Source organism: Panthera onca, chromosome F1, assembly GCF_046562875.1.
Source record: "Panthera onca isolate mPanOnc1 chromosome F1, mPanOnc1 haplotype 2, whole genome shotgun sequence".
NCBI classification, from domain to species: domain Eukaryota; kingdom Metazoa; phylum Chordata; class Mammalia; order Carnivora; family Felidae; genus Panthera; species Panthera onca.
In genome coordinates this window covers 4,800,789-4,825,450 of record NC_138355.1, presented here as the reverse complement: position 1 = coordinate 4,825,450, position 24,662 = coordinate 4,800,789, and the positions used below count along the sequence as shown (strand labels likewise).

Sequence of the window (24,662 nt, the reverse complement as noted above, 5' to 3'; positions counted from 1 at the left end):
AGCTGTCAGCACAGAGCCCGATGTGGGGCTAGAACTTACAGACCGTGAGATCATGACCTGAGCCAAAGTCGGATGCTCAAATGACTGAGCCACCCAGACGCCCTTATAGTGCTTTAATAAACATGTTAAAAATATATTTAACGAAGATATGGATTTTCTTTTGTCCTGCTGATTTACTGTTTAAAGGCCAGAGCTTTGTAACCATCAGACAACTAACTTCTGTCAGACTGTTATTTTTACAGGCTGATTTTACCATTGATAGTTGTTGTAACCAGTTTGTTTTGTTTTGTTTTGTTTTGGCCAAGGTCCATCAGGACCAGTTTTGAATGAGTCTATCCAATCAGGATTTGTTGATATTGCCACTTACTGGGTTGACTCTATAAGGAATTACTGTCTTTTAGGTCGTGATAAATTGTGCCATTCCTAAAGGGTTGAAGTACAATCAAGCTACACAGACCTTCCACCAGTGGCGAGACGCCAGACAGGTGTATGGCCTCAACTTTGGCAGCAAGGAGGATGCCAATGTCTTCGCAAGTGCCATGATGCATGCCTTAGAGGTGTTGAATTCACAGGAAACAGGTACGGTGTCCAGGCTTACTCATTTCCTTGAACCGAGGTGCCATGTGTGTGTGTGTGTTAAATAGATTTGAAATAATTCTTGAATTTTTGTTGTTTTCCACAGAAAGGTGAACTTTTGTTTGTTGATGCTAAACGTAGAGCCTGAAGATAGTCTTATGAGATTGGTTAGTTAGTAAATTTGTAACCCTGTCATTTGTAAGTTAGTTACGCTCATTCTTCTCTAGAACCTCAGCTTTTGTTGCACGGATGTGAGGCTCAGAGAATGTGCAGTGGATAGAAATTACATGTGTTTATCATCTCACCTCGTATGAAGACGCTAGTGTTTTCTGAAACACGTTTTTGAAACCACTACTGAGCCCATGAGCCTCAAGTAGGACTGGGTTTCCCTCATTCTAGTAGGCAAGAACTGGATTCTGAAAGCTGTTTAAAGGTTTTTAGGAGCGCCCTCAGGTGGTGCAAGCCATGAATTGCATTTCCTCTGACACTTGATGATGGTTAAAGATCTGCAGAGATAATTCACTGTAAAAACCCGGGATTTAAAACTGTATAGGTATCAGAGATAAGCTGTGTTTTAATTTTGGTCCACAGAATTGAAAACGAAATGCACCAATGTGTGGTTATGTCTTTGGGGAGATAGGTTTTATATTCTGAAAGTAAGTGTCTTATGTAAAACAAGAGAAGTACAATTATTCTTGACTTTGTTGTGTTGTTAGTAGTGATCTTGATGATATGAATGTGCTATCAACAAAATTTGTGTATTTTAAGAGGAGAGAGAGATTAATTTTGGATATTCTATTGAAGGTACAGAGCTTGAAAACCTATCATAGATATGTTAGATACCTTATTTATACCATGCCTCATCTAGCCCATGTGTTAGTCTATTTCAGATACGAATTTCAGAGCAAGAAGACAGTTTGGAATCTTGCCGAAACTACGTTCTTATGCCTGTAGATGGTTTATGTTAGATCTTTTGAGGAAATTAAGATTTCTGCAGATAATCTGTACATAGCTCTTACATCCTGTCGATCTGAGAAAATAGGCCTCTGGAGCTTCTGATTTGTCACTAAGTGCAGAAGATAGCATGGGATCGCTTGCCGGTGTGTACAGTCATGGGTGTGGATGGTCGAAGTGCCGCCGGTGGGGGTCCCTTGTGGGCGCTGTCGCGGGCACAGTGCTGCTCCTCTCTCGTCATGGTCTCACCCTAGAGAAGAAACCAGAGTTGTGACCCTTCACATCCCATGAAGAGGCCAGCCGCATAACACATAATCCAAGGACCAGAGTGTGGAGGGGGTATGTAGACAGTGACATTCAGCTTCGCTGCGTTTAAAACAGACGAGCAGTATTTTTATTTCTCAACCTTCAGAAGAGTGTCGGTGGACTTACATTAGGAACTGAATGCTATCAAAGTGGTTAAAATGATTGTTTTTTATCTTGTCATCCAGGTTTTTTTAATTAAATGGAAAGGATTGTTTTTATCAGCATGTAGTCCGATAGTTGGCTTTCGAAAGGCAAATGCTAATTAATGTTTTTTCTTCTGATCTGGATCTTTTGAAATTAATGAGTCTTAATGTAGAGAGACTCGATTACATTTTCTTGTAATTTCCGAAGATCGCCCATCATCTCACTAGCTACAAACATCTTGGTAAGGCCGAAACATTTAGCAGAGTCTTCTCAGTTGGTCTTGAAGTTTTGTTCTCTTCTGTGTCGCAGCCTGAGCCTGTACTGCCGTGGGCTGAGGCGACGGAGAGGTTGCTAGGACAGGCTGGCCCGTCTTAACTGTCTCCCTGCATCGTGGCCCCTGTCAAGGCACAGAGGCCCTTGGTTTGATGGCAGTTTCATTAGAGAAAACAAAGCATGTGAGATGGATCATGTTCTTTATAGTCTGATCTTTTTAGAAAATGGCTTTTTTCATAAATTACTATAGACAAACGGTAATTTCTGATCTTTGATGGCATTAATCAATTGGCTTGGAAATGGAGGCACAGGAGGATTCAGATGCTAGGAAGCAGAAGGGTAAAATTTTTTCCGTGGATCTCCAAACTGGGATCCGGACGTATCACCCCAGTATTATTCAGGGGGCCCCTCCCAGCCACCTAAGCAAACACCCCCAGTAATGTCCCCTCTCATCTGGAGCATGCCTTGCCTTCCACAGCTGTTTGCTCTGGGTCCACAGCCAGTTCCTTGCTGAAACCATCCATTGTCTTCCTGCCAAAACCAAGTCGAAAAAGCTTAACTTGTGTGTCCCCTCCCTACACAAACAATATACCCAAGAAATCTCTGATCAGAAGCAACAGAAATAAACATTCCTAAAGGTAAAGCAACTGCAGATCCCCGTCTTCCTGCTTCTTCATGGTTAGCACTTTTTAAAACCACTTTTCTATATTGAATACTTCTGTTTCTTTGTTTGCTGTTTAGCTGTTAGTGTCAGTATTAGCCACTGAATACCGGTTTATGCTTCTGAGTAAATTTTAGGCTTGTTAAAGTCATATACACCTTTGTTCAGACAACGTCTTCTTCAGAAACCCAGTGCACACACACACGAGACCGTGAAGCCGCTCTGACCTACGTGGGGGTCGGGGCCCCTGGCCGCCGAGGCGCCAAGCGGGGGCAGCGGTCACTAACCCGTCCATTCTGCCAAAACCCGCAATAGCCCGGTTTTCCTTTCTCTCTCCCTTGCCCCCGAGTCCTCTAAACCCTCAAAAAAAATTTTTTTTTAATTAAAAAACAGCTTTCTTTGGGGCTATTCATACTGACGTTTATAAGGTACTCTGTGTGGGGTGTGTGTATGTGATATTTCCATCTCTTTTATGAAAAGGGAGGGTGGCAGGAATGTTTTCCTTTATTTTGTTTTTAACTTGCTGTGCAATTATCTAATATACTGGAAAGTACAGGAGGTGCTAAATACAGCCAGTTATATTTGGAATTTAAAAAACACAAATCACATGTTCTAACATTCTTGAAAAAGAATTGAATTAGGCTTCATTCTTTTATACCAAATGCTACAGTTTCTCGGTCTCCTTTCTCTAACGGACGTAGACTTGATTTTAAAGAGTTACATTCAAAATGTGTTATCCAGACTGATTATTTTTCATTTCTGTGTTATTTGTCAAGTACATTTATAACAGTTTTGCAGACAATAGTTGTGGATTACATAAAATACACAGTTAGTCCTTGTGATGATTAGTGGAGGTAAATTTGCACAATCTCTTTTTGAGAAAGGTTCAGGTCATTTGAAAATAGGAAATAATCTTTTAAACTCACTTGTTTAAAAGGAAAATCAGACTGAAACCAGCAAGCATGTTCTGCTTTTGTTCTTTTCAACCAAGATTAAGCATACCTTTGTAGAAGGAACACCTTCAAATACCTTACCATTAACTAAGACTGTTTTTGATAGATATTATTTTATAGCTATTGAAGATGGGACCACAAAGAGATCCTCATGTTTAAAAATTTTTTTTTTTATTTTTTAAAACATTTAATATAGAGAGATTCCATTAATTTTTTTTTTTTTTTTTTTGCTCGAAACTTGGTCTGATATATCTTTCAATGGGAGCATTTATATGAATTTTATCTCAGCATTTTTTAATATTTTTGAGATATGCTTTAGAATTAATTGGATTTTAAAAATCTCAAAAAAAAAAATAAATAAAAATAAAAATCTCAAAAAGTTTCTAGAAATATCTTAAGTTACTAGCGACACTTTCAGTCCTGAAGTTTTCAGTCCTGAAGATGGCAGTATCCACAGGACAATACTGAGGTCATGTTGCAGAAGCTGTCCTGTACGTTTTGAGCACAGGGTCTGTGCCAGGCACTGGGAATGTTCTCGCCAGAGAAGCCTGTCCCCGGCCCCTGGGCTTCCAGTCTGGCTGGAGCTGCTGGAAACAAGAGCGGCTCGTTGGCACACGGTGTGGAGGTGCTGTGAGTGAAGTATGCAGAAAGGCCTTTGGCATGCCTGAGAAGGTTCCAGGGTCAAAGGGGGGATTTAAAGGAAGATGACACTTGAGTTATGTTTTGAAGAATGAGTAGTCCTCATGAGTGGTAGAACATTCTAGATGGGGTTGGGGGCATTGGAACTTGGGGAGATTGGGAAACAACAGAGAGACGTGTGGTGGCCTGGACGCAAGGGGTTATGGAGGAGGGGACCCCGAGGGAGAAGTCGGGAGGCTGGGAGGGCCTGCGACTCGGTGCCGGGCTGGGGGACACTGAGTGAGTGCTCCTGTGACCAGGTGGGTGCTTTAGGACGGGAAGGGCTGTCCGGCAGGAGGTTGGTGCCACTGTGATGCCGCCCCGGAAGTGAAACAGCCCCAGCAAAAAGCGAGCAGAGTGGAGCACAGGTGACACTATGACCTTCCATGCCCATCCGTCGGCATTTTGTCCTTAAAGCAGGGCTGAGGCGGGAACGACGTGTTCATCAGGTGCCTGCTGCCCGCCAGCTCCTGATCGGTGCATGCGTCACTCGTGGTCTTTGTAATAACGGCCCACAGTCGGCCGTGACCTCCTGTGAGAGGTGGGGGCACAGCCTGCACAAGTCCGGGGACTGGCCCCGGGCCACAGCCACGACGTGGCCCTGTGCCCTGACTCTCTTACAGTTGTCCAGTGGTGTGCCGGGCGGGCCGGGACGAGGCTATGCCGTGGTCAGGTGGTGCCACATGTGTCCGGCAGGGGCCGTGGTGAACGTGGCCTTAAGCGGACGGGGACGGGGGTGGGGAGGCACAGATTCGGTTTGGACACCTGCGTTGGGAGCACTTCAGTGCCCCCAGAAAGCCGTACAGGATCGGACCCTGGGAGGATCCGACACGTGACCTTGGGCGGTAGTTTCCACTTAGTTTGTTCGGTCACTTAAGCTTGTCACTATTGTCGCAGAACTAATGCCTCATACTGAGGTTCGTTGTCTCGCCGCGTCGAACGAGGAAGGTGTGGGCACAGTAAAATGAGCAGCAGGCAGAAGTTGATTCGAGTAGAAGATGAGGAAGGAGGAGTACGGAAGCTCTTGTTACAGAGAGGGGACACGCGAGAGCGAATGCCCGCGACAGTAGGCAGGGGTCCTTGTTCTGTAAGGTTCTGGTGGCTCCCATCCCTCTCCCCTCATCCCTCACTGCTGGCCAGCCACAGGGGCTGGGTCGTCCAGTCCTGCTCAGCAACCGTCTGTGGCCATGTGGTCCCTGGTGTGGCGCAGGTTTTATGCCACTCCTTATTTTCAGCCAGGTCTTCAGTCGGATTCTTAGGGGGACCTGAGGGGGCGCAGGTTGGGTCTGTTACATTCTTTAGAGGGACCTTAGGCCAGGTCAGCCAGGTCAGCGCTCCCAGCATCGTTCCAGAATACGTGTTCTGCCCCCCACCTCCCCCCCGGGACCTCAGGCCCTAATCTCTCCCTCTCTGCCTGTTTCGTCCTATCTTTTCTTTTCGCACCGATAACCTTTAGAAACAGGAAGCATTAGCTGCTCCTCAGGTTTGGGGTCGGGTCGGTGGGACTGTCTTTTTGGAGGTGGCGTCACCGTCACCTGCTGCTTCACTTTTGCCCTTCCCTCTTCTGCTTATGAAGTCAGTCTTCACAGTAAGGTGAGGTTGATCTGCAGGAACTGGGACCCCGGCTTCTAGTCACAAATATTGGCAGGGGAGACATGGGTTCCCTCAGGCCCCGCATAACCTGACAGACACACCCGGAGGAGGCCCAAGGCCGAGGACCCACAGGGAGGCCGGCCTGGGGTTGGGTCCTCTGGCCCTCAGGCCACTGCTCTGCTTCTCAAATGGCATCTTCAGAGTGCATTTAAGAGGCTTTTGAAGGAAGTCACTTTAGGGTGAGAAAATAGGAAAGAAAGGAACTTTCATTTGTTTTTTTGTTTTATGTCTTTCAGTAAAATGTCACCGTCTTTTATTGTGATTCGGTCTTTTATTGTGATTCGGTGGAAAGCACTTACAATTGGAGCCCAAGCTGTCTCCTCCTCTGGCGGGCACCTTCTCCAAAGTGGTTTCCCTTGTGGGAATGTGTTAGGATATCGTTATGGGAATTACAGGAGATGAAGGCGCTAGCAGTCGTGAGCTATAAAATGTTACTTCTGAACGCTGATATTTATAAATTCCTAGAAAATTCTGCTGTGTGGATTACCTTCGAGGACTAAAAAGTGGTAGAGAGACTTTGAAATTTTCTCCAGCTTCTTCCTTGGCTTTACCCCCTGGTGAAGACCTGCCTCGTTGCTTTTATTTCTCACAGGAAATTAGCGAATTCATCCATCATATGAGTGCATCTAAACGCCAGGGGTAGTAATCAGACTCAGATCTCCTCCAGGCTTCTTCTGGTCTCGTAGGGTAAGACACAGCTATAATCCGAAAGACGTTCCACGCGAAGGGGAGCGAGGCTGCTTTTCGCCGGAGCAGCTGGGCGTGCGTTCCTGCTGAGGTGGCGTTGTGAGCTGAGTGTGAAAAGTGCGTGCAGTGTAACGGTGTAAGTGCTGGGGCGGGGAGGCCGCCCGGCAGGGAAGGAGCCAACGATCGGGTTATCCCGGGGCGGAAGGTAGGTGTGATCGCCTTGAGAACCTCGTGATGCCTCTCAGCGGGAGGCTGGGAGCACATGGATCCTGTGGATGAAGCCAGACCCCAGCAACTGGCGGTGGTTTGGAAGGGGGCTGCGGGAGCCCGAGGTCCTGACAAGAGAGGAAAACCGAAACCGGAGATTTCAGTGAGGGCCAGGCGAGTTTGAGCAGGAAGCCCTTGTTCCAGCACCGTGTCCCCTTAGGTGAGTGTGTGCATGAGAAAATCCCAAGCGGTCATTTCCCGCGCCCCACGCCCCACGCCCGCTGTAGCCTGGGGGGACGGCGTGTTTGCAGACCAAATGGCCCCACTGTCAGATGAAGAAAGTCCCCGGTTTGAGAGAAAGACATGGAAATGAAAATGTAGTTCAGCATAAAGCTGATTTCTCTATGAACCTGAGTCTGGGTTCTAGAAAGAAAAGCACACAGGCACAGTTTTGTTTTCAAGTAGCTCACGGTAGGGAAAAGAAACTTACTAACTTCTTTATTAGATGTTAAAATGAAATTAGAGCACAAATACATTAATGTTAAGCCCACAGTTCAGTGATTCATTAAGAGAGTTAGCGTGTGCGTTACATACGAATGTCCTTTTCCATGGAAGAGAATTCTGGTCAGATGAGAGCGGTGATTTTCAGGCTGTCACCAGAAGACCACTGGGACACAGCTGAAGCTGTGTGTTTTGGAAAGTTGTGGGAACAATGTGTGCCATACGTTGTTACACCTACTTATTCAGATCCTGAGCTGCTTTGTCTGGGACTGAAATTTACCAGCTCTTCGTAGAGATAATTAATCTAAAACCTATCAGAAGTTCTAATGGACTGTTGTTGACATTTAGGAATTTTCGGATCTTTTTGTGCTTTTGTGATTGTGCCAAGATACTGATAAGAAAAGTTGAAACAATCCCAGTACCTGAATCGAAAACATGACCCATTATGTATCTTTGATTACTCGTGAAAGATAGTTCTTTGGACAGGCTCACTCTGAACATCTGTCTGGTCGAGGGTGTTGGTTAAAGTAACAAAGGGTTTCCAGCTGTTGACCAGGCTAGGGGCTGCAGAGCTAGGCTCCTAGTTTCTGCGCCCCACCCGTCGCGCAGCCTCAGTGTCCAGCCCGCGTCTCTGCCCTTCCCAACTGGGGTTCCATGGGGGAACTGAGGGTTTCTGGAAGGTGATTTGGGTGGTGGGTCTCGGCTCTCCCCAGCATGGTACGTAGGTACCCTCGCTTTCAGTGGGTACACCGAGCCAGATTTTCTCGGAAGGCTGCCTCTGGTACGTTCTGTACCCTGGGCCTCCCTTTGCACCTCTGCTCTCTGATCTCACGTTCACCCACAAGGACTGCCTTGAAGTTCTGGGACAAGAAAGTGACTGTTGGATTCATGCAAATGATAATGACTCATGTATCACACGTCCTTCCCCTCTGTTTGGGATAACCCTGCCCTCTAGCATTTACACTAACTAATCCTTGGAATTATTCTGTATCTAGTTTTTTAGTCACCAGGGGGAAAGTTTGAATGTTCACTTTGTAGCTACCACTCCTTTCGTGTCGTGTCGTGTCGTGTCGTGTCGTGTCATGAGAGGGATTGATGCCTGGATTGAGGTCTGCCTGAGTGTTCTCCATATTCTCCTTTTCTTTGGGCTAAACTACCTGCAGCATCAGAAATCTTGAATTGAAAGCCCTTACTCAGGGATCTAAGAAGTGTGCTCCAAGGACCCTTGAGGACCCTCTCCTAGACCCTTTCAGGGGGTCCGTAAGGCACTCCTTTTTCCTTACACTTCAGCCGGAACAGTGTGCCACACACAACACACCGAATGTGAACGAGAGTGAAATAATGCAGCTGTGTTCTACTAAACCAGACATTAAAGAGATTTGTAAAAATAGAAAAGCATGCTGTCCTGATAGCTAATATTTTTTTATTTGGAAAATAATGATAATTTTTAATTGCTATTTTTAAAGTGAATTACTAGAAGTTAAAAGTGGAAAAATATTGTCTATTTAATACAGCAAATGACAGCAACTGTAACTCACGCAAATGCTCTTCAGGGGCTTCAGTAATTTTTAAGAGAGTTTGGGGGCCCCGTGACCAAAACTTTTGAGAATGACTGTCCTAACCCGTCATCAGGGAGACTGTTGACTGAGAAAAGAATTTCCAGCGTCTCTTTAGCTTTTCCCGGCAGCCTAGTGAAAACGTCTTGCCTGTGGGATAAGACTGGCTAGTGGATGAGAATTGATTATTGCATATTTTTTATTTCTTTAGTGCAGGATTCTGTCTTCAATACAAGCCTTGCTTTGCCTATATCAGAGAAACCTCTCTTCCTATTGTTATTATTCCCTCTTTTTCTGTTTTGTATCTTTTCTCCTGCCATCAGGGTGACTTACTGGGGGCTGGGCGTGTGAGGGCGGGACTTCACCCCGACAGGGAGAATGCAGGTCTGGTGGCCCTGTTTTGTGCCTGACGTATGGAAATTGCCCGGCGATTAGATTGAAACCACCTTCTGTCCAACACGAGTATCCGTGGTTGCTGTTCTAGCTCTGCCTCTTAGAAATTCAGGTTCTTCTGGTTTCTGACTGGTACGTTTGTGACTTCTTGGTTATGTTACGATAGATGAATGGTTTCATGGTCATATAATGTGGGGATTATTATTTATAATAAATGAACTGAAAATGGTTACTTCAAGACTTACAAGCTCCTGATCACTTGCTGTTTGGGAAAGCAAACAGCTTGGCCACAACTCAACTCTCATATTGCGCTGTTCACGAGCATGGCCTTCGTCATACATTGTGGGCCCAGGATACCTTGTCCCGCTCCAAGATGGATGTGACCGAATGACTAAAAGGGACAGATAGGACTTTTCTGATTAGTTTACATGTCCTGGTCTTACCGAAGGTTACTTTAGCCTGAAGTTGGCTGTCAGGCAGACATGACAGTCTGTCTATGTCTCGTTCTTGTTTCTTTGCTTCTCTGGCAGTCAGACGGTTAGGCATCTCATAATGCATTACCTGATGCAAGTCTAGCGGGCGACCGCATTTCTCAGCGTATTTTGCATTTAGCCTAAGTTTAATAAATTGTGCTGCAGTGACCCAAGGATGTCATCCTTGATGATTTGCTGGTTTCAGTGCCTGAGAATAGTAATTTATGTACAATTACTTCACTTGAAGTCCTGATTTTAGTCCTACTTGTTGCCCATAGATTGGAGAAGCATTTGCTAGATGTCAGAAATTCAGATGCCTGTTTTATAGGACTTTTCCATCTGTAAACACGGATGTAGGGGGTAGAGAGAAGCTATAAAGGTTTTTTTTTTTATGTTTGTTTATTTTTGAGAGAGCGAAACCGAGTGGGGAATGGGCAGAGAGAGGGAGACACAGAATCCGAAGCACGCTCCAGGCTCTGAGCTGTCAGTGCAGAGCCCGACACGGGACTCAAAACCGTGAACCGTGAGATCATGACCTGAGCCGAAGTCGGACGCTTAACTGACTGAGCCGCCCAGGAGCCCCGAGAGAAGCTTTAATCGAATAGAGTCTATTCTGTTCATTAATGGTAGGAAATGAGCCGTAGGATCCACTTCTCTGGGGAGACCGTCACAACCCACAGTGGCCCCCAGGCCTGCTGTGCAGATGTAATGGTTGGGAGTCGGCCGTGCTCTCATCCGCCTGGAAGTGTGGCAGTGGCCTGTGGGCTGTGGGCTTGTCCGTCTGTGTTTGTATCCAGCACGTTAGTGCCGTGCGTGTGGGTGAACCTCGGGCATTCCTGTTTTATGTTGTAGGCAAGATAGGAAAATTCTGATCCATTTTTTGAAGATGGTATTAAACAGTGGTATCTTTGAAATCGGTATTTTATCCATAAAGAATATTGTTTGGGTAATCCATAAAAAACTCCTAAGAGGCAGGTGGTCTCATAATGTCAAAGAAGAAAAGCATTTGTTTTCCTAATAAGGTACTAGGTTGCGTGCTATGAGAGAAACAAAAACGAGTAATTTAAAATAGTCGACCCGAAGGGGCTGTGACCTGGGCAGAGAAGACAGATGTGGTCAGAAGTGTCTGCGAGGCAGCCCGAGTCCCACGTGTGGGACAGAGCGGCGGGGTCAGGTGGCGTGAGCCAACAGCGTACTCTCTTGCGGAGGAACCGGGAATAGTTCTTGTGAGTAGGCCTGCTGTTTCCGTGGGCTTCTGCAACGTCTGAGAAAATTCTCTCGGGAAACAGATGACCTCTGTTTTCTGGAAATTCTCAGGGGTATTTGGTTATGACGGTGTCATTCGTGTAGGAAGAGAGACGTTTACAGGGAGGGGGTTCCTTTACAAACCCTGTTCTGCTCTTTACCGTGGTGCTGCCGTAGAAGAATTCCTTTTCCTTACTCCCTCAGGCTCACCGGTCTTCTCCACTTAAGCCTTGAGTCACACTTGCCAGTCTGAAGGTGACCGGGAGCGGGTCTCTGGTCTCTTCCGCAGATGGCACTCGGGGCGGACCTTGTGTTGATAGGACCGAAGTTAGTGTGATGTTTTCAAGGTTCAGCCGTCTTCTAAGAGCATGTGTCCTGCCTGGCAGTGTGATAAGTAAATCCTAGTAAACAGTGTGTCTCCTGTGTCCAGGTGTGCTTTTTTCACCGTGCCCGTGGATTGGCACGCTTCGGCAGTTGGCTTCCTCATTTTAAAGTTGTGTGACTGCTGTACAGTAAGAGTGATGACTGAATCTTAGCAGTTAAAAAATTTTTTAATGTTTATTTTTGAGAGAGAGAGAGAGAGAGCACAGGAAGGGGAGGGGCAGAGAGAGAGGGAGACGCAGAATCGGAAGCAGGCTCTGGGCTCTGAGCCGTCCACACAGAGCCCGACCCGGGGCTCGAACCCAGGAACTGTGAGATAGTGACCTGAGCTGAAGTCGGACGCTTCACCGATGGAGCCACCCAGGTGCCCCATGGATCTTAGCAGTTTTTTAAAATAAAGAGTTTCAGAGCAAAGCAAAAAGCCTTCCACGGATTCTTTAGTTTAAAAAAACTGAACATTTTAGAGGCACCTGGCTGGCTCTGTGAGTGGAATGTGCGACTCTTGATCTCGGGGTTGTGAGTTCGAGCCCCACTTTGAGTGCAGAGATTACTTAATCTCTGGGGTGCCTGGGTGGCTCAGCTGGTTAAGAGTCTGCTGCTTGATTTTGGCTCATGTTACAACCCCAGGGTCGTGGGATTGAGCCCCACATCAGGCTCCGTGCTGGGCGTGCCTACTTGAGATTCTCCCCGCCCAACCCCCCCATCCCCGCCCTAGCATTCCTGTGCGAGCGCATTCTCTGAATGAATGAATGAATGAATGATTTTTTTTTATAACCCCAGCATTTAAAAACTTGGTGAGTTATAGCAGAATTGTGCAGTAATTTTCCGTGCCAAGCTGTGCATAGAGGTGAATGCGTGACCGATTGGTGAAGTCTCTGACATTTATCCTCTTTTGTCTCTAAGCTCAGTTTTCCTGCCCAGAATTGCCCTGCCTTCATTTTTTCCCCACATCCAAGAGCATTAGCTTAGAAACTGTGTACTTTTATTGGTTCTCTTCGTTCTTTTTCTCCTGTAAAAGTAGGGAAGAGACTTGGTCTTTGAAAGTCTCCATATTGTACATTTAAAATGAAAACACTTCTCGTGGTGACAAGACTTTCAGCTCTACATGTGGATAAGCGAGCAAAGTTGTGACTTTCCATACAAATGATCTGAGACATCCTCATGTCACTGAGTGCGCCCCCCCCCCCCCCCATGAACCTTGCCCGCGGAACTGCACGTCTTTACCATCACCCCCACCCGACTTCAGTTTTGTGGGCTGTCGCAAGTCCATTCTCTCTGTCTCTCTCTCATCCGAGTGTAAGTTTGGACCACTTTGCCTAATTGCAATATTCTACTAAAACCTTTCTCCTAAGTCTTTAGATAGATTCTTCATCTTTCTTAGAAATTCTGATAATTATCTAAGTTTATATTTATGCTTATTATCTCCTTTCAGATTTTTTAAGTGGCTAACAGAAAAAAACATACATGATAAAAGTTGAAGTAGGGGAAAGCGCTCCTGGTGAAGGGGGTGGTTCTCTTATTTGTCTGGGGGTGATAGGGACTCCAGTTGAGTGTTGGCCACTCACAAGTTCTAGTTGGCTCAAAAGGAAATACTCCCGCCGACCACACCACGAGAAGAATGGTGTGGGCCTTCTGTGTGTGAGGTGGCCCTGTGGAGGGAGGGACGTAGGGGGAGCACATCTGAAAGATGGAAAGACCAGTGTGCCCGGACGGACCATCGGGAGACAGAGTATGGACTGGGTGAGATGGGCAGTGGTCGCGTCACGGAGAGAAGGCACTGGAATTTGCTATTTATCTCAAGAGCAGTGAGAAGCAGTGGAAGAAATTTTACTAAGGCAGGCAATTCCGTCTGGTTCGGTTGTTAGGGTCTCACTGGCTGCCGTGGGGAAGGGGAGGTACCGAGATCAGAATGGGCAGCTTCATCCAGTGATGCTGTCGTCGTCGCCCAGGCTGCTGGTATCTTCGTTTTTGAGCTTCTCCCCTGCTCCGGGTGTGTGTGTGGTTGAGTATATGTACTTTGGTGTGGACATACGGAGTACACGATAAAACATTAAGAAAGCAAGAAAAAGGATGAGAGAAAAATGAGCAGAAATAGAAATGCCGTTCTCTTGCCCACCCCAGTGTATGTTTAGCATTCTGGAGAAATGTGTCCCACTTTGAAAACCACCAGTGTGGTCATGGAACATGACCCGTGGCAGTGGAGACCGTTCGAGAGATTACGGGGTTGCAAGTAGGTTAACTGGTAGTAGTAGAAAGGAATGGGTGCGGAGGGCCCGAGGTTTCTAGTTGGCGCACCTGAGATCACCGTGCGGGCTGAAGAGTTAGCCAGTACTCCAGCAAACGCTGGTCGGGTTTTTGACAACAGTCTTCTGCTTGGCTATGCACATACTTAATAATAATGCCTTTAGTGACCGAGGCAGGGGGGAGGTTGTCAGCTGGTCTGCTGGACGGCTCAGCTCTGCAGGGAAGAGGATGTGGGACGTGGGTCACTCCTGCCTTTACACAAGTGTTAGCACGTGGCAGGACCGGGCCACTACTTCCGGTTGACTCTTGAGGCTTCTTTGGCCGGAGGCACAGCCTCCACGGCGGATCGGGTGCTGGGCTGGGAGCACATGGAGACTGTCGCCGTTGCAGCCTCTAGTAAATGATCGGCAGTCTGTGAGCTGTTAGCAGCTGTTCTCACTCACGTTTTTGCTTAGAAGGAAATAAAATGCCTTTGAGGCCGTAAGTGGGGGAAAGATCGAAGAGATGAAGAGAGGCAGGGGAAGCCCATCACATGTGCAGTGTTGCCTGAGACCCGGCACACGGACGGGAGAGCGGTGCGGCTGTGGGCGCTGTTCCAGGTGTGGCTTTAGATGCGTGGTGCTCCAATTCCTGACATAGGTAAAGATTTTCTTTTGTTAAAAACCACATATTTTAAGAAGAAAATTTTTTTGAAAGTGTATTAAAGTGCCACTTTAAAAATGCCATCCCGGGGCGCCTGGGTGGCGCAGTCGGTTAAGCGTCCGACTTCAGCCAGGTCACGATCTCACGGTCCGTGAGTTCGAGCCCCGCGTCGGGCTCTGGGCTGATGGCTCGGAGCCTGGAGCCTGTTTCCGATTCTGTGTCTCCCTCTCTCTCTGTCCCTCCCCCGTTCATGCTCTGTCTCTCTCTGTCCCAAAAATAAAAAAATAAACGTTGAAAAAAAAAAATTTAAAAAAAAAAAATAAAAATGCCATCCCTCTGAACACAGTTTACTCTTTTCTCACGTCTTGTGGCACGGAGCCCTGCAGTCTGACACACACACACACACACACACACACACACACACACACGTGTATACATCCAGTTTGATTGAGGTATTACTGAAAAATAAAATTGTAAGATATTTAAAGTGTACGTCATGGTGATCTGATACAGTATATATTGTGAAAGGATTTCTCCCATCTAGTTAGTTAACACATCCATCATCTTACCTCTTTTTTTTTTTGTTTTTTTAATGATTTTGGTGAGTTGGCAAATTTCGTTTATACAGTACAGTGCTATGAAACCGTAGTCACCATGTTTTACGTTAGATCCTCAGTCTTTACTCATCTTGCAGCTGAAAGTTTGTACCTTTTTACTAACCTCTCTCTATTTACCCCCACGGGCCCTGGCAACCACTTTTCTACTGTTTCTATGAGTCTGGTGGTTTTTGTTTTTTTTTTTTTTTTAAACATTTGTTTATTTTTGAGACAGAGACAGAGTGTGAGCGGGGAAGGGGCAGAGAAAGAGGGAGACCCAGAATCCAAAGCAGACTCCAGGCTCCGAGCTGTCAGCACAGAGCCCAACGTGGGGCTCGAACTCATCAACTGTGAGATCATGACCTGAGCTGAAGTCAGATGCCCAACCACCTGAGCCACCCAAGCGCCCCAAGTGTGTTTGTTTGTTTTAAGTCACCGTACAAGTGATGCCACGTGGTCTCTTTCTCCGCCTGGCTCATTTCACGTAGCATAATGCCCGCAGGGTCCATCCATGTTGTTGCCAATGACAGGATTTTCCTCTTATGGCTGAGTAGTGTTCCACATCGTGTTGTGGAATGGAGTATTACACACACACACACACACACACACACACACACACACACACTCTGCATCTTCTTTGTTCTTTCATCTCAGGTAGTTTCCGTGTCTCGACCGTTGTGAGTGATGCTGCAGCAAACTGAGGAGTGTGGGTATTCCCTGGATACCATGTTTTCCTTTACTTTGGGTATGTACCCGGAAGCGGGATTGCCGGAAGTTAGGGTAATTCTGTTTTTAATTTTTGAGGACCCTCCATACTGTTTCTGTAGTGGCTGCAGCAGTCGGCATTCCCGTGGTACGTGTTTTTGTTTCGTGTTGTTTCTGACGCAGGCAGCGCAGTGTCTCCCTGCGTTCGGTTCTGGACACCATAGAACAGACACACACGCGTTTGCCTTCATTCCCTTTCAGTGTATGTAGTAGGACTTTGCAATCACGAGGGAAATACCGGGGGGCCCTTATTGATGGTCAGAAGCATGAACACTGCTCATTTGGAAGCTGGTGATGTGTGCTCACTCGACAGATCAGCTTTCCAGAGAGTAAATCAAATTAAAACTGGCTTTAAGCAAACGATCTCATTTAATCCTCAGAAGAAATGATGACATGGGTAATAGCCCCTTTACAAGTGGCCGTGGGATGGGATGCTACGGGTCTGCTGTAGTGATCACATCTAGCGGGAAAATGTAGTCATGCCCGTCGATTTGACCCGCCTCTCATTTTCGCTACTGCTGTCTGACCCGGCCTTCACCGTTGCGCCACTCGTACAAACACCTACGGGGAGAGAGTGGCGAAAGGCCGAGCCTGAGGGATCGCTGCCTTCCAGACCACGTTAGAAATGAGCAAACAGCCACGACGAGACTGTTCTGTGGTCAGAGTAGCTGATACATGTCGTCAGTTTTCTTCTCCGGAAGTCAAATAGAGATGCTCAGTTTTGCTTGCTTGATTCCCCTTAACCTACTCCTCAGTTGATGCTTTCGTGGAGGGCCCGTCCTTTCTTCTCCCAGCTCGGAGCCCGTTCACAGCGAGGCCGACTCGGGGAGAGGCGCTGTTGCGGAGGCACATGGCGCGGTGCCCGGGGTACTGATGGCAGCCTGATGGCAGCCGTGACCCTGCTTCCGCTGCGGGCCTCCCGGCACCGGACAGTGAGTGCTCCTTCCCACGCTCCTCCCTCCTCCTCCTCCTCCTCCTCCTCCTCCTCCTCCTCCTCCTCCCCCCCCCTCCCCAGTGAGCATCAGAGTTCAGCAGGAAGTGCCTGCAGGCCTATGCATGTGACTGAATGAATAATTCAGTGTCTCCGGGGAAGGGGAAGGGGAACTGCAGTAGGATGGAGAGGTAGCCGGGAGCTGGCGGGGAGCACGGGTCCTGAAAGCAGGTGCCTGAGGATCCCAAGTGCAAGCGTGAGGCGTGATAGCGTAAACCGTGACAAGCACAGACGTTTCTGGTTGAAAATGTTCTGTCTCACGCAGTCCTAACGGTTCACCTGCATTCTGACAATTTGTCAGATGACTCTGCCGAAATAATCGGTACTGGAATGTGGCAGTTTCTTTGCTGTCAGAGGCGACATCATTTCTCAGGTTTTCCTTGTGAGTTTTTATATTTTCCTGACTCTTTTTCCCTTTAAATATGAATTAAAGGAACTGAAGAATAAAAGCTGAAGACCAGGCATGTTTATTTAATAAAGGCTTTATTAGAAGTGTCATTTACAGACATCGGTAAGACAGGTTCTTTTAAAGTTTAAACTTGAAATAGAATTATTGACAGTTTCCTAAATCGTTTCTCTCCTCTGCAGTGGTGTGCTTGACTTGGTAGACGTGTTATGTGCATGCCTGTGGTCTCTTCTGTCATTACAGTAATGTTGTGCCTGCGGCTCTCACAGGCCTCGAGTGGGTTGTTGGAGGTACTTGGCAAAGGTGCCTTTTATCAATCTTACTTATTCTGTTTCTGTTTGCAAATATCTGCTGTATGTATTGTTTTTAAAGCAAGATTTAAACTTAATTGGATTATATTAAATCTAATTTCTAAAAATGGTAAATTCTCCTGATTATATAAGATTTATTACCATGTTCAGATGTACAATCTTTAAATATAAGTTGGTTTGTTCTGATTCTATGGAGACTTTTTTAGTATTAATCGTGTTACCTAAAGAGCACAGTTCAGGGGAAATCTAAAATACCGTCTTGTTAGCCTTTATGCAGTCTTCCTTAAGCCAGTATGTTTTAATCTGTTCGTTGATTTGGGTTAATACCAATGGAAAAGGAAAATATTTCCCATGCTGAAAAGAATTTCTTGGGGATTTTATAGAAAATTATTGATGTAAAGTTTTCGATGTCACTAATGTAATCCTAAGAAAAATACTAATTTTGTTTTTTCTACCCCACTTTTGAGCATCACCTTGATTTTATGTAACCCTTTCTTCCCCTTTTCATAAATTACCACCTTCTTGTTGAGTTTTTTCTCTTAAAGAGAATTTATTTCATTATTACTTAAGGTAAATTTTAATGTAGATAACCTAAATATTAAATGACTGTTTGATATGGCCACACGTTTTTAATATGATATTTTGTCAAGTATATATACACATTGAGGAAAAAAAAAAGAACAAAATGTGGCTTCTGAAAACAATAGTTTTTTGATGCGTTTCAAAGTGCAGAGCAAACGAAGATGTTCTGATTTACATCAGTGACTTTAATAAGACACTTTGATTTCTCCAGGCTGTTTACAACGTCTTTTGTCTTTTTCAACTAGTGGAACTGAGTCCATCTTACGCTGAGTTCATCGTGAGCATTTCTCCAGAATGTTTCTCAGCCGTCAAGTCTTCTAAATGAGCAGTAATTCCATGGAACGAACTCAGCCTTGGGTCTTGACCTCATAAACCGTTCCATTTACTTGCTAAAACATAATCGTAAAATGTAAATGGATCGCACTCTCTGCTTGTGTCACCCGGAAAACAAGCTCTAAGGGCATCGTTTGGTCTGTGGCTTATTACAGGGTTTTTCCACAAATAAGATTACACATAAAAATTCTTTTTCAAATTTATATTAAAGAAGATACGTTTTTATTAAATTACAGAGCTTCCAGAATGAGGATCTAGATAGGAAGTGTGTATAAAAACATTTTGAACCTTTCAAAGCACCTTTTAGTTTGTGTGAAGTTCTTCAGATGGCCCCGTTGTCCTTTGAAGCTTCTAACACCAAGGTGTCTGTTGCAGCCCAGAGCAAGGTTGCTGCTACCCAGGACAGCACTAATTTGCGATGTATTTTCTGTGGTAAGCAACATTATGTTTACATTACTTTTTCAAGCTGTGGTACATACTACTTGCACATTTCCATAACTTTTGTTTCCGTAGGCCATAGTCTGGTTTGTGGTGTTTGGGATCCACAGCAGCTACTGTTTCATGTTGTGATACTGTTGGGGCTCACGTAGGTGATTCGGGCAGCTTTTGAGTTGGCTTCTTAGTGGGGATTTGGTTAGAATGAGAGTCTTAAAACGAATTCCTCTTCAGTTCTCCCAACATGAACGAGAGGGGTTTTTGTTTGTTTCTGTTTTTAACGCTTTTGTTTGAAGCAGTCTTTTAATTTACGATTTCAGGGACAGCATTACACCCACCGTAGTGTGTTTTGAGGAATGTGCCTTATCTGAAGGGAGCTTTTGCTCAGGAACGAAGTTTGAGGTGACCCATGTCGTGAGGCAGACGTAAGCCATTGCTGCTTCACTGGGCTGGCTTGGGAGGGACGGCCTTCTTCCCACACTAGGTTAGGCACCTGTTGCCGAGGAGTGGGTTTGGGCCTGGCGAGTGCTCTTCCGCTCCTGTGCACACGCGTGCGCACGTGTGTGCCGTGCGCACGCAGCAGCCGGCTGTGCCGCTTAGCTGCCCCAGGTTACAGGTAGTCAGACAGGTGCATCTTCATACCCTTACTCGAGCAGAGGGCTGCGTGCGCACACACCCCCAGACGCACACACACGCACACACAAACCTTCGTCCGAGTCGTTTGTATCATTTGATTCTCACACTTTCCGGTTTGAAAACCCAAGTTCAAAAAGTGACTTGTAATTCTTAGAACTTCTTTTTTATTGGCTCCTGTATATATATCTTTTTTTACTCCTGTATACCTGACTGGCCCAATTATCTTACGAGAGAGAAAATCATAAAGTGACCTACTGCTCAAATTTTAGATGAACAGTTCAGCTGTGTGTATGTACTTATCCATGTGACTCAGTTTTTGATGTGATTCTTCAGTATTTCTGATATTGTTTCTTTAGCTATAAAGAGAATTATTTTCACATTTATGTACTTGCTGGTTGAGGCAAAGAAGCATGTGTTAGAAATTTCCAAAAATGAAAACTCGGATGTATTTCTTAATCACCTGAAGTTAACATTCTGGGATTGCTCAGGGGAGACACAGAGACAGCAGTGAGCCTGGGGGGTGTGGCCCCTCGCGAGCCCCCGTCTTCCCCGGGGTTTATCTCACGTGTGATTCTCTGCCTCCTCCTGGGGGTTCTTCTAGGCCACCTTTTGAACTAGCCATGAGTTATTATTCGTATTGCTGTTATTAGAGGACTTTTTTTTTTTACTTCATTCTGAGAACCTACTTGGTGTTCTGTACTTTGCTACTTACCGTGTTGAGTTCCACATGCAGAATAATAGATACAATTAACCCAATTGCAGAGAGAAGATTGATTTGCCCTTAATAAAGATGAATTTTTAAGTCGTAAAAGTAATGTGTTAAAAAGCAGATTTTCCCCATTATTACCTTTAATCGATCTGTGTACAACAATATAATGACCACATTGCTAAGTTTACACTTGATTGTATTGTGTATCATAACACCTATTGGTCTTTTAGTCCTGTGTTTTTAAATAGTCTGTGGCTAAGTGTGAAAACTACATTTGTGAAAATTAAAACGTGGTGGCAGGTGGATGTGCTTCAGCCAAAACTCAGTATGAAGTCCTCATTTCCAGGACCCTTCACTCTGATTTCCATCATTTATAGAGAACATAGCAGCGACATGGACACATTTTCTTTATCAGAAACTAAGTCACATCTCTGCTACGTGAATTGTAGCCAGGACAAATTAATATCAGCGCTTGTCTTTGGCTGTGGTAATAAAACAGAGGAACTAATCCTCGAAGATCGCCGCTGTTCTTTATGACGCTCCAGGGGGAGCGAAGCGGGCTCCCTGGTTTCTCCTCTTACTTTCCCCTGGAGGAGAACAGTCAGCCAGCACACGAGCTCAGAGCTCATGATTCACCCGCTGCGTAGGAAAGTGCCTTTTTTGCATTCTCTGAGAACACAGGTACCCATTTAGGACTATGACCCATGTGAAAAGTAAGATAATTGTTACATTACAGAAAATACAATGGCAGCTGGCAGCCGTGATTGGTCATAGTTGCCGTCTCATGTTGCTGTAATTGACCAGTTGTAGAACCCAGAGGGCTGACAGGAAGCATGACCTCGTATATCGGAGTTCATAATTGACCCAGAACTCTCCTGTCCATCGCTTTCAGTATATTTACATTATTTTTAAATGCACGTGAATTTCAGTGTGTCATTGTCATGACTTGACAGTACTGATGGGGAAGAAAGCCAACAAAACAACTAAAGTAAATAGAAGTACGCGAAGACGCCAGGGAGACGGCTTCTCCTCTGCGGCCACCGTGCAGAGGTCTGTGGAGAGACCAGCTGCCCGTTACCACAAAGAACCGTGTAGAAAATCATCTTTAGAGTTTTTCTTGGATCAAAATTCCCCTCATTTTAAAAGGATTTTCCTTGAAGTTTTCCTGTTTTAGCTGCACGAATAAACTGTAGTACGTTATTTTTATAATTAATGATATCAGCCAGAAAATATTTCCCACATTCTTAAAACCTGCTTTTAAAACAAATTCACTAAGTTTTTAACTTAGAAAAAAACCAAGACGGTTTCTGTACATTCCTTTTAAAAAATACTTTTTTCTCATTCAAGCTTTTTCGAGTTCTATCGAACTTTTGTTTTTGTCTTTTTTCAAATCTGTCTAATAAAATCAGGATTGAGTTGAAATTTTGACAGCTTTTTCTTAAATTTACATATTTGAGTGAAAACTCGTATCAATAGATTTCTGTTGGTGGATTTCCTCTGTTGGCACGACGGTGGAGGTAACACATGCTTGCTCTGGGTGTGAGCAGTCTGGCGCACCCGTGGAGGTGGAAGTGGGTGCCGGGCTCGTCTCTCTGGCCTGCTGGCATCCAGCTGTTTAGTTATTCGAGCAGCATCAGGTTTTCACTTAAATAAACAGTATTTTAAAAAAGAGTTAAACCATAACGGTCTCGTGAGTTGCCCAAGCTACATGCTCAACACTTAATATTTTTGGAAAGATGTAACTTTGGATTATAAAAAAATGCTTCCCCCAAATAGTTTCTATTTTCTCAGGTTTACCCCCACCCTGATCTTCCGTTTCCTCCCTCCTTCTGCCAAAGAGATGAGACATCTTCTCCTCATAAAAGTATTAGACATTAGTGTATGGCTTAATGTGATAGTCTGTTTTTAACATCAGTATGTTCATTCCCAAGAGAAGGAAAGAATTCCAGCCTGGTTGCTAGACAAGTTTTATTTTTTGTTTATGCAGATTTAAGTGCGTGTTTAATTTAAAAAGCTTTTTGATTTTTTGTTGTTGCTGATGACACGGGGTTAATATATTTTAATACTTCCTTTATGTGGTTATCAAAATAGCAGACTGTTAGGAAATCTAATGAAATACATCACTGCAGTTGTCATGTAATTTGTCCTCCAAAAGACAAATTACATGATTAATCTAGAAATGGGGAAAGAGATGAGGAAAAAATTTAGTAGGTAAGTTTAGATCAAATCATCTGCTTTTCTACATTTGGGATCTACCAGTACTGTATTATTATATTGCCATGTCCTTCTAGTTGTGAGGGTCACTTCACTCTATGGCACACAGTTGGTGCTCTTGTGCTGTTAACTTAGAGATACGAGCATTGGCATTAGTACACAGAAGTGTTTGTCTATCAACTCTTTCTTGGAGTAGTGGTCTACAGAACGCTTTCACAATATCTGTTAGGGGCATTTGCTGACACACTAGATTTACTTGTTTACTGGATTCTTTTGTTTACTGGGTTAGAGTTCAAGATTGTTCTGTTTTAACCGTGGGCGTTGCATATTAGGTCCAGTGTTCATTTCTCTCATGATACATTTAATTTTTATATCCAGTGACATTAAAATGTCCCATATTTAATGGCATTCTTTATAAGATGCTAAAAATGGGTCTGCATTGTACATGGTACGTGGGAATGAAGGGTCATTAGTTTCTCGTGACAGAGCCGTGTTGGTTTGAACGCAGGGTTTTTGGTTTTTGGTTTTTTTTTGGGGGGGGGGGGGTTGTTTTTTACCCCAAATGAAAAGTTGTTAAGATTACCTCTGTTACATTAAAAATTCAGAGAAGTAGGCTAATTCTGTTTAGAAGTTTAGCAAATGTTTGTTTTCACCAGTGCTGGAAATGCCAAGCCAGTAAATAAGAATGGCAGCTTAAATTGGGCAAATTTGATAAATGCATTAGCATACTTCATCCTAGTAATAAGGTTCTCATGCTCTCTCTCTCCTGTTTTTCATTTCCAGTGTTCTATTTAGGTGAGTTTTTGAATTCTGATTTTTTTCATTTAAGTTCTCCCTCCCCACTTCATGAATAAGTACCCTGAAGAGAATGTCTCATTGTCCTAGAAAATGCCAAGCTCAGGCGCCTATTCAGATGCTCATTGAACACTTGTTTTCCTCAAGCTCTTCATATGTAAATGTTTATTTTCCTTTATTGTTGGTGTTTTCCATTTGTTTCAAGTAAGCCTTCTGGGGATGATGGCAGTATTATGTCGCAGTCTTTCATTTGCTGTGTGTTATGTAAAGCTTATATTTTATTTTGCTAAACAAAAAAGAAGATACATTTGTAAATATGTGATGGTTTTATGTTATTCTTCTCATGATTTTATCTCCTCTGTCCAGCTAGCTATAAAGATAATGTTCATCTATAATGTTTTCCTCCCTTTTTAGGGCCAACATTGCCTAGACAAAATTCACAGCTACCTGCCCAAGTTCAAAATGGCCCATCACAAGAAGAATTGGAAATTCAAAGAAGGTAAATTTAAAAGTTGTTATTTGCAGTTTTTCTTTCTACTGCGGAAGGCCCACGAGCATCCTGGTACATAGGAAGTAGATTGTGTCTTGTCAGCCATTTAAAAGTCACTTAGCAGCATACAAAATGACTTTCACTTCACGGAGTCTTATTTTTATAGTGCTTATAGATTGATCTATGGTCATTCTGGCTTTCACATAACTAATTTAACTAGAAAGTTGGCGTCATGTTGGCTGTTTGGATAAGTCTCTGATCTTGAGATACTACCATAGAGCTTAGTAATGGATACAGACTCACTCTGTTCATGATTAAATCGCTGGTTCAGTGAGATCAATAGTAATCATCTCGTTGCTTCAATGCCCTTTATAAAGAAATAGATTTGAAATTGTAACACAGCCTCAATTAGGTATAGTTTTTTTTTTCTGAATTAGCAGAGTTTCTGAACTGTAAGCTACCAAACTTGTAACAAAAGAGTTTTCTATACATTCAGCAACTAAAACTGAATTAGTTAAACCAGGTGTTCCATTTTATTTTATTTTATCTTTTATTTATTTTGAGAGAGAGAGTAGGAGAGAGTGTGATCAAGGGGTGGGGGGGAGAGAGAGAGAGAGAGAATGAATATGAATCCCAAGCGGGCTCCACGCTGTCAGTGCAGAGCCTGACTCGGGTCTCCATCTCACAAACCTTGAGATCATGACCTGAGTCGAAATCAAGAGTTGGATGCTTAACTAACTGAGCCATCCAGGTTCTCCCAGGCCTTCCACTTTAAATTTTTTTTTTTTTTAACATTTATTTATTTTTCAGACAGAGAGAGACACAGCATGAACGGGGGAGGGGCAGAGAGAGGGAAACACAGAATCGGAAGC

The 24,662-nt window shown here is 44.5% G+C and overlaps 1 protein-coding gene across 13 annotated transcripts in view; it reads left to right on the top strand.

Moving 5' to 3' along the window:
• Positions 1-24,662, top strand: part of ENAH (ENAH actin regulator) — a 136,406-nt gene that overhangs the window by 76,011 nt on the left and 35,733 nt on the right. For 7 of the 13 annotated variants that reach the window (XM_078440789.2, XM_078440796.2, XM_078440794.2 and 4 more), the window contains exons 3-5: positions 402-579; positions 18,887-18,943; positions 23,715-23,799. In XM_078440789.2, coding sequence (XP_078296915.2) covers positions 402-579; positions 18,887-18,943; positions 23,715-23,799 — 320 coding nt within the window. The remainder of the gene's footprint in view (positions 1-401; positions 580-18,886; positions 18,944-23,714; positions 23,800-24,662) is intronic. The other 6 variants (XM_078440799.2, XM_078440798.2, XM_078440797.2 and 3 more) reach the window with 1 other exon arrangement.